Raw genomic sequence first — 12,207 nt, forward strand, 5'->3', positions numbered from 1 at the left:
TTTTTTTTTTTTTACTACAAGTCTCCGGTTCCACATCAACACCTCTGCTCCGACAGCTTTCACGGGCCGCTGCATGCACAGGTGCTGCCATCATGACTTTCATTAGAGCTGATGGCTGCCGAGCTGCTGAGCTTTTCTCACAACAAAGACGTGGCGCCACAGTCAAAGACAGTTGATCGTAGGAAAAGCACTGGCTGAGTCTATCAAGTTATACCAATGTTGCAAACAGTTAGGGGAAAACAAAACCCAGATTTAAAGCTACGGTTGGGAAGCTAAGTCTGTTTACCAGCCTAGCTAATATGCTAACTGTGAATCTATATAAGTAAAACTGTAAAGAAACGATGTTCAGGATATTTAAAACTACACTACCACAAAGCAAGCAACACAAAATGGTATAAAATTTAAATGAGTCGGTGAGCTAACTAAATGCTACAAGTTGATGGGATTGCCACATTTGTTTCTGCACAGCAGGAAACATCTGTCTGCTTTTAAAGAGACTTTAAATCACAAGAACTGCATTTTGCAGCAGTTTTGAATCTGTGACGATTTGAAACCTCAAAATAGGTTAATGCTGGTGACGTCAAAAACAGCTCACATCGTATCAGGACGACAGTCCTGCTCTTCTGCTCCCCTGTAATGAATTAGAGAGTGATCCTTTGGGAGGGAGGAGATGTGTGTGTGTGTTTGTGTGCGGGCAGGTTTCTGATCTATACTAATGACTCAATGATTAGTTCACCAGGTGACTCCTGGCTTTAGCTAATGATTGGTGCAGCTTTTGTTGGCTTTCTGGGCACGTATTCCTCATAGAAACTCCACAAATGCGTTTGAGATGGAGTGCTTTCCTTTTTGGCATAATTTTAAAAAATTGGCCTCTATTCATGAAAAGTTGCTATTGTTTACTAAAATACGAAGGCTAGGAGATGTGCTTGAGGGTTTGTAGAGTAGTACTGAACCCAAGTCATGACCATTGAGAGCAGAAGGCAACAAAGGATTGACTTAATTGGTCTTATTTTGAGAATGAAATCATTTTGCTTGTTTTGGGCTGTAAAAACCAGGAAAACCTTTTGACATGAATATGTATTTACATCTCTAAAGCAGTGTACTTAAAAACACAAATGTGCAACTTCCTTCTTCATCAGATGTAAACAAAAATGGGACAAGCCATTTCCCCAGTTGGAGTAGACACACACGTTTGTTTTGATTGTATCTACGGGTAAATAACACACAATGAAACAACATTTCCATATAAAAGTAATTATTTCCATAACTCAACGGAAATACTAAGATTCCTGCTTTATTATTTTCTCCATGCTGGCATCTACTGTTAGGAGCACAGCATCTCAAGTCAGTACTTTGGCTAGGCCACCTCTAAGGATTCAAGGAAAACCTTTATTTTAGCTTCTCAGAGGTGAACTGAAAGCCAGATTTTCTCCGTTAAGATAGAATTCATGGTTTCTTCACTTACAACCCCCAATCCAATTACAGCTAAAATAATAATAAAAAAAAAAACGTTATCACAGGGTCATATAGTCTCTAGTTAAGCAGTTGAGTAAAAATAGGAGTGGTGTCTGCTCAGTTTAATTTTAAATGCACCTCCCGGTGACTCTTTGACACCCATCAGGCAGATGTAGGTCTTGCTGAAGACTTAAAAAGACTCTGCTTCCCGCTGCATGACGTCTTCAGTGTTCACATTCTAACTGCAAGGAAAACAAAGCAGACAGTCTGACACTGAGATGTTGCCCTTAATTAATAAAAAAAATAAAATAAAAATCAAAGGCCGAACGCAGGTATTAAACTTTAAGACTTTTATGCTCCTCCAAAAGTTCAACTCAACTCTTTTTTTTTAAATGTAAAAAAAAAAATCATTAAGTTTCTAAGTTAAGGTTTTTTAAAAGTTAGTTTAGGAAAGGTTTGGTTATTTTTTGCCTCCTATATTTTTAACAGGCTGCAGGTGCTCAGATAAAATAAATTATATCTATATCATACAGAGTTTAATAATTTGTGTTCATTTACACGCAAGGAGCTGCATGAAGCTCAAGAACGTAGGAAATAAGAATATATAAAGTTAACCTAACTTGATTGAGAGGAACTGTAAACAAACAAAAAAAAAACATGATATTCACCTGCATTGTAAAATAAAAGCATACTCTTTAGTTTTCTTCTCAAGAATGACCATTTATTTTTGTCATTTGTCTTTGTTTGCATATTTTAATTAGCATAATAAATGATTTCCTGAAAATATTTAGATCATAATTACATATATGTGTCATAAATAGAAATATTTATTCATGTTTCCTCACTCCCTCATCAAAAACATATAACTTTGTTTATTTATTGATTTAATTGATCAATCCAATTTATTTACTTTGTTTGTACTTCCTTTAAAAGTATTAATATTTTAATTGAACTTTTTTTTTCTATCAGACAAAAGTTTGTCTGTTTTCCTTTTATTTTTGTGTTTATGCTCTTACAGGGTTGTTCTTTTTGATAAGGGGGAGCTAAGCGTCAGAAAAGGGCGCAGTGGGATTTGACAGTATGGGAGCGCTGCTAACAGGAGCTGGTGGGCCAAGCAGTCTACTCTCTGCAGAGCAGATGAAAGCCACTGATCAACCAGGGAATCAGAGAGTCGAGATCACACTTAAACTGCTAATTAATTAGGTCCGTGTCTCATTGCCACCGATTCACACAGGGACCGCACATGTGCAGCTCTGCATCTGTGCTAGCTAAATGGACAATCCGTGGCCGTTCTCCAGTGTTGAAGCTCACAACAAGCTGTTTGTTGTTTTCAGCGTTTGACATTTGGTGGATGGTACTGATCCAGTGTTGGAGCTGTCTGTTGTTCTATCATGGGGATGCTTGCTCCAAAGAGAAGCAAGAGAATCAATGCTTTTGTGTCAACCTTTGATCAGTGCTAAACTGCACATTAATGCTGCGATTTGCATTTTCTCCCGTGGAAAAAAACAACAACAAAGAAAACGACTTCTGACAAGTCTTCAAGAACTCGGAAAACATTTCATCTTCACTAATTTAGTGAGCAAATCTGCAGACATAATGAAAAACCGGTCCAAAAAGATTAAAGTTTATTTGCACAGACTGCTGGCTGTGCTGAAATAAGGCTTGGAGTTAGGGTGTTTGTTGGACAAGAAAGCAGAGATTCCTCAGTGCTGAAGGAAAACAATCCAAAAAGATACAACTTCCCATTGTTTTTAAGGCTGCACCACTCACTACATCCTGATTAAAATAGCTCTGCTGGAGATTTGTGTTGGGTTTGCTCCAAGGATAAGATATGAGAGGAGGTAGAAAAAGTGTGGCCAGTTGCCAAAACTCCAGTTTATCACTATGTTCACTTCAGACATCCTGAAAATCTGAGTTTGTTGGATTGATGTGTCTCACAGTCGGTATATGATTTAAAAGAAGTCCAAAGGCTTCTAATTTCCTGGAGTAAGGCGTTATTTTAGCATTAAAACTAATGTAGGGAGGCAGCAAGGATGTGTGTTAGGGCCTTTTCTTTTTTGTTGTTTAAACAGGAAAACAAGGAGCATCTGAGACATTTTTAAAATATTTCTGGGATGGATTATTGACACAGATGCTACCAATAACTTCAGATCTGATTTACATTTGTTGTCCCTGATTATCCTTTGACTTACAAAGGATTGCACTTCACTCATTCACCTAAGTCCACACAATTCAACTGAGCCGTCTTTTGCTGCAGCAGTTTGATTTTTCAGATTCAAATATATGTCACACAGGCAAACCTGATGGGAAAAAATGACAAAGGGATAGACGAGTTAGAGTTTATTTAAAGCAGAGAACTTGTGGAGAGATGCAAGGTGTGAGTAAAACATGAGAGGAGAGCCCAGCGAAGAGAGGCAGCTGATCGAAAGCTTGAAAGATGACATCTGGCTCGCCCACAAACAAACAAACAAAAAACTCCACCTGGCAGGGCAGGTCGACGTAGTGAGCTCCAACGCGTTGGCAGAGAGTGAGCTCCTGCATAAGCAGATGCTAAAATGTCTGAGAAAGGCTTATTAATTACCTCTGAGGTTTGCTTGTGGTGCTCTGCGGGCTTCGCTTGATGAGAAACGCATGCTAGGACAAGATCAAGGCAGTGTGTAGGAAATGGGAAGTCCCTTGAAAATGTTTGAGTTGTTGGCACCGCATTAAAACTCGGGCTGACAACTGTGACTAAAACAAAAACAAATCAGTCAGTAAATTACAGTTTTATTCTTCAACTTAAGCCTTTCCTCTTTAGCTTTTATTGCTTAGCTTAACCTTAAAGTGAAGATAAAAATGAAATAACAGTGCATGTCTCCGTTTAATTGGTTTCCAACACCTTTATTAAGGAAATGAGGGTTAAAAATAAGGGCACTGTGTGTAGGTGTGTGTTCAGTACCAACACACTCACTCCCAGGTGTGAATCTTTGTTGCGGTAAGAATTAATATCCCACTAACTAATTTATAATGTCTCGTAAATCTGCTTTACCATACTGGTCTTTCACTTTAGATCCAAATGAACACATTCATGTTTGTGGGTGTTGACAACATTCGAAGTGTTCAGTCATAATCTTTGAAGGAACTCTGTCCAAAATCCCTTTTTCTGCAGCCAATATTTAGACTTTATGGAGATCGTTTTAGGAAATTCGGCCTCGGGAAACGAAGTTTCAGCTCGACAAAAGGTAGAGCACAGAGAGAAACGGTCAGAGCATGCACAGTAAATGTAGTCACAGTAACAGGCTGAGCAAGCCAGTCATCTGTACACCCACGGCTGTGTGTGGGTGTCGAAAAGAAGAAAAAGAAAGAAAAAAAAAAGGCTGTCATTTTGGAGAGGTGAAAAGATCTCCATCTTTCCATCTCCAAATGTTCCTGCTCCTTTGCTTACTTTTTTCGGATCTTGCACCAGTACCACGAAAAACCTGTCTCTTACGTAAATATCTGCTCCCCGATTTCAGATTCCTTCTGAACGACATGGAAGCGATTTGAGCCGGCGTTACGGTTCGGTCTTAAATACCTGATGTAAGGCCGAGTCCGCAGAAAGTACATCTTGGATTCAGATGTTGCCAAAGCAATAACTGTGTTATCCTAATTATCCCGTATAGCTCTTCCAGCTATGCAGCAAGAGCATAACTTTTTCTCTCCAGCTTAATATACCCTGTGTCTTTTATCCTGCATCCGGCTTCCTGGCTGATGGAATGTAATTGGCCTCAGGAGAAAGCATGCTGTGGGTTGAAGTGATGATCACTAAGATTTAGAGCGAGCAAAGAGAGCTCTTCTTGGCTTATAGTGCCAGCCAAATGACAGAACACATGATTTGAGGTGAGGGGGTGTGGGGGTTTCCAAAGATACGACCCCCTTGCGATCGAAGCCATACTCAGAGTTGCGTACACCTTTGACAGACTGCAGGCTTGGGAGATGTACAGTCCATAGGAGCCAGCCTTACTTCCTTCATTGGTGCCACTCAAGCAGACGGGTAACAAATAAAACAGTCTAGTAAATTTGATTCATGAGCGCTTATTCCAAAGGTCTTCAGACAGAAAGATTCCACCTACTCTAATGGATGAAAGCAGTAAAAAACTTCACTGCTATCAAAAACAGGAACACTGTGTTCTAGCATTTATTAAAAGGTTGCTGTAAGACTGGATGAAGAGTCCGCCATCTGCTTCACAACCTATTAGGCCTTGGTTGAATAGCTGCAAATTGGGGAACAAGTGTGAATGATATCTTGGCGTTGCCGCGGTTTTAGTAATCACCAAACAAGCTTTCTTAGCAATTTTGTTCTCTTGTACCCAACCTTTGATTCAGGTCACAGGGCTTCAACAGAATATATGTGGGGAAATTCTAGACTTTTCCAGATTCAACCTTCTGGACTTCTTAGTCTTTTATCTTCATTTTATACAAAAAATACAAAAGTTAACAATAACTGATTTAAATATGGAATAGGTAAAGAGAAGGAGGGCAGAAAGGAGGGCACTCTACTGGCAGGAAAGAAAGAAAATAAGGAACGAAATAGGATGGAATGACAAGGTATGGAAAAAGGAAAGGAATAAGGAGATGAGGGCATAAGGAAGCTGACAAGGAATGAAAGGAAGGAAGGACTCAAAGAAAGGAATGGAGATAGGACAGAAATGAAACCGAATGGACGGACAGATGCAAGAAAATAAGTAAGGGTGCAAGAGAGGACCTAAGGGAGAGGGAGGAAAATAGACACAAGAAAGAGTGAAAGCTAGAATACAATGAAAAAAGAGACGGAAAGAAATAACTCCACAAGGAAGGACAACGGGAAGGTCTCAGGGAACGAGGGAGAAAAGATACATTTTAACACTGAAATAGGGAATACAGGTAGAAGTTAAAGTGTTCCAGAATACTTATTGTCTTTTTCAATACTTCTATACCTTAATGTGCACAAAACAAATAGATAGCATCATGAGGAAAATAACTTTAAATGTAAGTATTCAGGCAACATCCCAGGACATGAGCCAGGAAGTTAAAGGGTTTTCCACATGGACCACAACCTCTAGTGTAAATTAGCAACAAGCGGCAAAAGGACGACAAATTGGTCCTGATCTCTGATGAACCTAACTCAGACTGGGGTAAGATTCAAGCAAGCCATTGTGGGAAGCTTGTCTTTTATCCAAGTTCTAGTTTTAAAAGTAATTCTACCAAATACCAAGGAAATGTACAAAAACTGTTTAAAGCTTTATGTTTAGCCATTGTATCTAGACTAAAATGTGATATTTGGCCCCGCTTGTGGAACTAAAAGCCTTTTGCTCTTCAACTACCAATCATGTTCCACTTGTAATAAATACTAAACGTCTTTCATTTAATGTCATATATTGCAGACTGAATCAGTCATAATTTACTAATAGGCAGTAAAAAACAATATGTATTCTGAATAGCATATGTGGGAACATTTCTACTTTATTTCTTCCTCCTCTATTTCCTATTTATGTGGTAAAACATCATAAAAGTATCAGACGTATTGAAGGCGGACGCTGTCATTTAATGGAAAAAAGTCATTTCAATTAAATCCTAGTGTGTGCTCTCTATAAGGGATGCTGCTACTTTTGCTATGTTATATCCGTGGAAGGAGGGGAGCAGGAAATCATTGAGGGATTCCCCCGCACTGCGGTGATATACCACTGTAGGGCCATCCCTAGGGGAGAGAGAGCGCTCCCAAATTACATTAAAGTGACTAAAACTGCTTTACCAGATCAGGGTTCATGTAGAGTACGAAGTCGGTATACATTGTTGTTTTCCTTCATCGAAAACTTCATCCCAAATGTGACAAACTGGACATTTCTTTGACGCTTTTGCTTGTGTTGCCATACCATTTGCAGTGCAGTGGAGAGGCAGAGATTAAACCGAATATGGGTCAGTTCGCAGCCAAAACTCTGCTTATCTGAACTCTCGCACACCCTGAATGGAAATGATTATACCCTGCGGTTAATTGAATTATTAAGGCGTGCTGGAAATCACTTCCACTGGTCACCGTCTTTATTATTGCGGAAAACATATGCTAATGCACAAACAACAGCGTTGAAGCAGAGCGTAGAGGGAGTCGGGCGAGGTGTCAATAATTTATAATGTTCAGTTCTAGTTCATAGAAACCCAGAGCTCACTTCCTTTAAAAAAAAAAACAAAAACAAAAAAAACACCCGACTCCTGGGCAGGTATTGCAAAAGCAGTGCTTGCTTCATCTCAAATTCATTTTGATTGTCTCCATGCAACATTGATGAGGACTTCTTGGCCGCATGTTTACACAGGCTACACTGTTTGTTTAAATCATTTATGATCCTACGAGGTGTTTGCCGAGCAGCCCACCTGCCGACACGTCGAGTGGAAGATGCCAGCCTCGGGCGTAAAGGAGGAAGAGGGAGCGGATGGGGAGCGAGGGTCAAAGCCAGGCATCAATCATTTGGAGGGGATGATGGAGGGTAAAGTTACAGTGGTAATGGAAAGAAAGAGGGGAAGAAAGGCAATGGGATGGATTCAAACAGCAAATTCCCTCTGCAGGCTCCCGCTGTCAATAGGACTGGAACGTTTGTTGTTACCGATGGAGAGGTTTTTAGTTTGCCGCCGTCCATTTACAAGCCGAGCGTCTTTCTGTTGCAAGTCATTGCAGAAGACAAGTTCATATTGTTCCCATGGCTGAAACATGGGACGGCTAATGTCGATGACAAGTTTTATTTAGACTACAAGCTTTTATTGATGACTTCAGCAGAGCTGCAGGTAGCTCAGCGTCAAGTAGCCTGGCGTCACTAACTTGATTTAACATTGTTTAGTTTGAAATTTTAAGTGATTTTAGTGTGGAGCTCCATCAGTGCTAACAGCATCAGTTTACTGTGCTCGTAGTAAATATAAATTAAATGTTATTTATGCTTTTTAATATATATTTTCCCAGTAGAGACTCAGACTTTGTTTGTCTGAAAGAACTGAACCAAACTGAGAAATTGTAAAATAATATCGACTAACATAGTTTTCTATTTCTTTGTCATTTGCATCCATTTTAAACTGTTAAAGATATTTATTTAGATATTTTTGTGCTGTAGGTAACAGTTACCTGTATATCTGTATGGTGGTGCATTGCTTTTTAAAATAGTTGAGTAAAATGTGTGGTTCTGCTTCTTTCTCAGAAGAATAAAAGGTATTTGATCAAAATGTTTGCTAGAGAGGGGAACATGCATTTAAAAAAAAAAAGTGTCCATCAGCTAAAATGTTCCTAAATGAGGACAAATAACAGCAGCTTGGCATTTTGATAAAAATCGCATTGAACGTCCATTTGAATTTAAATGAAAAGCGTCAGTGGTTTAATAAGCTTTCAGGTGTCACACAGTTCAGCCTTGTGAATCATTGCTCCCGTGCCAGAAATGTTCGGGGATTAATTCTTTGAAAATTTTGCATGAAAAATTTCGCTAAAGCTGCAGGTAGATGAGTCATCTCTCCCACTTATATGTTGCACCGTGGCACTTCATTTTACTGACCAGCGTGTTCTCAGGTGGAGACATTTTGAGAGAACCATACGCAAAAAAGAATCATTGATACTTGAGTAAAGTTCTTTACTTTAAAAATGTAACTTTAACGTTTAATTTGAGAAATGACGTAAGCAGGGTGTCTTTGATATAAAGATGTTTTGAATGGTGAAAATATACCTTTTTTTATTATTTGAACGTGCGCTAAGCATTGATGCAGCAGCTGCCGATCAACATTTCTGGAGACATTCATGCCTTACAGTAATAGCTATTTGCTTCTATTACATGGATTTAATAAGCTTTCTCTTGAAAGTGGGAGCCTTGTTCAAGAAAGGGCAGAAAAGGATGATTTGTAATGGAAGATAATGGCAGTACACAAAAGTAATTGCCACATTAATTCCTGACATTTCCTCCCACATGCTCGCTGAAGACTACAATCCGAGAGTGATTGGGGGTTGCAGGCGACCAAACATGCCACCGTTCTATTACTGTACAACCATGGCTTGGTGCCAATAAGCTTCCCTTGTCCTGCTGAGTGTCCAATCTGTGTCCTGTGCTGACTAAGATCTTCCTTTTCTCGTTGATCTGCATGGCGGATAAAATATTCACTGATTATGAAGTTAATAAAAATAGATGAGGAGACAAAATTCTGACTTCGGGATGAATTTGCATGAGTTTATCTTGGAATTCTATTTTCTTCCCCCCCCTCCTCATGAAAATGCAAAACCTGTTGTGCGTTAGAAACAGTGTTTCTGGCGGCGCAAAGAGACAAATAACTACTCGAGTTATGCAACAGCTTGGTCACACGTGAGTCTTTTGGAAAGCGACGCTTATTGCAGTGGACGCTTTTAATCTCGTTCTGGTTTCCGTTTGGCACCACGGGGACATGTGTGCTTTTAGCAGTGCCAGCTTGGTGCAGGTTTCATTTCAACACAACAGTGGGTATGGTGAAGATCATTGCACTGCCTAGAGAAAGAGGGAGAGAAAGAGAGGGAGGGAGGGAGGGAAAAAAAGAGAGGTGCGAACAGAGAGAAATAGATATGAGAGAGAGGAAGAGTTAGCTTGAGTAACTGGATTATGTGGTATGGGATGAAGGGGGGAGGGCTCGGGGGCCTCTGGTGCAGCTTCTGCGCTGGTCAAATATTACCCAATTAATACAAAACACAAGTATTCCCTCGCACTGTTGGATTATGTGTATTCTCATGGAAGGGCTGACTTTTGTCTTGTTTTTCTGTTTGTTTTTTGCTCTTTTTGAGTGCCAGATCATGCTGGTTTGATACATAGAAAATTAAAGGGATATAACAAGCCCATTATATGTTTGTGAAATGTTGTTGATGAATTTCATATGCAAAACCAACAGTTAACCTGTATGTTGCTGTGTGCTGAAAGCTGTATTTGCGTATTTGTTATTCTTCCTCATAATACAGATTTTGAGGAACGCATGACATTAATGCAGAGACATATTATATTTCTGCTGAAATTGCAATGTATATTTTTCAATAAATCCAATTATGCTGGTGTATTTGTAAACATAAAGTAATAAATGCTATTTTTTATTTTTGTTCTCCCCCCAATATTTAAGGAGCAAGTATTTGTCTGTAATAATACATTTTACTGTTCTCTGGATGCTCTATGGTCTTTAGATAATTATTAGCCGAATCAAACTAGGTCAAACTGTCAGTTTCACTTTCATTTTCAAGCGTTGGGCATTTTGAGGTGAGTGAATCCTCCTTTGCAAGGACAGTGCAGAAATCAAACCGTCCTTAAAACCCACGGCTACATGGTTTATCCGTGAATCAAATTGTGTTTGCTGCAGTGTCAAATGTGTCATAAGTCAAATCTAGAGCGTTATTTAACAGTGCATTGTGCCTTCATTTGTTATTGAAATGGCCAGCATTTATTTCTGCTGAAGTTAGAACAAGTTTTTAAATGTTAACTGATGCTGTGTGTGAAGTAAAGGGAAAAAAAGCAGTGTGACATTTTGTAAAAACGCATTACAATCAGTCTTTTGAGAATAATTCACTTTTTTCCAAAGTGACTGAGTGAAAGTCAATTTAAATTAAAATTGTTTAAAGAGCTTTCAGGTGTCATACAATTCAGCCTTGTGAATCAATGTTCTTATACTAGAAAGATTCAGTCAATGGGGAGAGAACTTTTGAAAATCTTCCTCAGAAAAGTGTTCAATAAAGCTGCAGGTAGATGAGTCATGCTGCCCTTTTGTGCAATGCACTGTGGTACTTTACAATACTGAGTAGAGCGTTCCCACAGGGAGGGGCCAGGCTGCATTTAGGTTACTGGTTTATATGTGCCTAGTCCTATATAATTAAACTGGTAAAGTTTTTATAATTGTTCTTTTTCTATCTCTCTCCTTCCATAGGACTACACGCTGACCATGTATTTCCAGCAGTACTGGAGGGACAAGCGTCTGGCCTACATAGGAATCCCACTGAACTTGACTCTGGACAACAGGGTTGCAGACCAGCTGTGGGTCCCAGACACCTACTTCCTCAATGACAAGAAGTCTTTTGTTCATGGAGTCACAGTCAAAAATCGCATGATTCGCCTTCACCCAGACGGGACTGTCCTATACGGGCTCAGGTACGGCCTTGTTGTCTCGTCAGCTTCTCAAAGGACACCTTTGTTTTTGAGAGAGGTCACACAGAAAAGTGGGCCATCTCTGCACATTTGTCAAAGCACACCCAAATTTTCAACCCACAAATGTGAGCAAAACTTTGTCACTATTCAGCTACTGTCGAAAAACATAATTTTGCAATGACTGTGTTTTCATTTAATAAGAAACACAATTATAATCCCATATAAATGAGTTTGTTTATGCTATTAGCCATTAAAAAACACTCCACTCCATCATCCTCCTACCACTTCCTGTTATCGTCTTTTCCGGCAGTAGTAACATCCTTTTGTTGATGACATCACTTGTGATGCGTTTTCATTTCAGTTTTGCAAAATACACTAAAAAAACCACCTCATCCAAAAACATGAGTTTCATCTAAATTGTCGTATACGCTAAGCAGATTTATTTTTGGAATTCTAAGTTGCCCATTTACAGATGAATAACAGGATAAAGTTTGTGTACTAACTCTCCTAGCTGATCAGTTTGGTAGTGTATGCAACTGACCCATATTGTCTTTAAATAACAATTAAGAAATGCACCAGTTTAGTCATATTGTACAATGCAAAGCTCGGCTTCCAGGTTGTTGGTGAATACTTGTTTTATGAAGCC

At 39.2% G+C, this 12,207-nt stretch overlaps 1 protein-coding gene across 1 annotated transcript in view; it reads left to right on the forward strand.

The window, feature by feature from the left end:
- Positions 1-12,207, forward strand: part of LOC106932841 (gamma-aminobutyric acid receptor subunit beta-3-like) — a 34,649-nt gene that overhangs the window by 2,445 nt on the left and 19,997 nt on the right. Inside the window, exon 3 of the mRNA XM_088013536.1 lies at positions 11,344-11,564. Within this exon, the coding sequence (XP_087869662.1) occupies positions 11,344-11,564 (221 nt within the window). The remainder of the gene's footprint in view (positions 1-11,343; positions 11,565-12,207) is intronic.

The sequence above is a fragment of the Poecilia mexicana genome, unplaced genomic scaffold (genome assembly GCF_051168715.1).
Source record: "Poecilia mexicana isolate PSO_F unplaced genomic scaffold, ASM5116871v1 scaffold_2, whole genome shotgun sequence".
Lineage (NCBI taxonomy): Eukaryota > Metazoa > Chordata > Actinopteri > Cyprinodontiformes > Poeciliidae > Poecilia > Poecilia mexicana.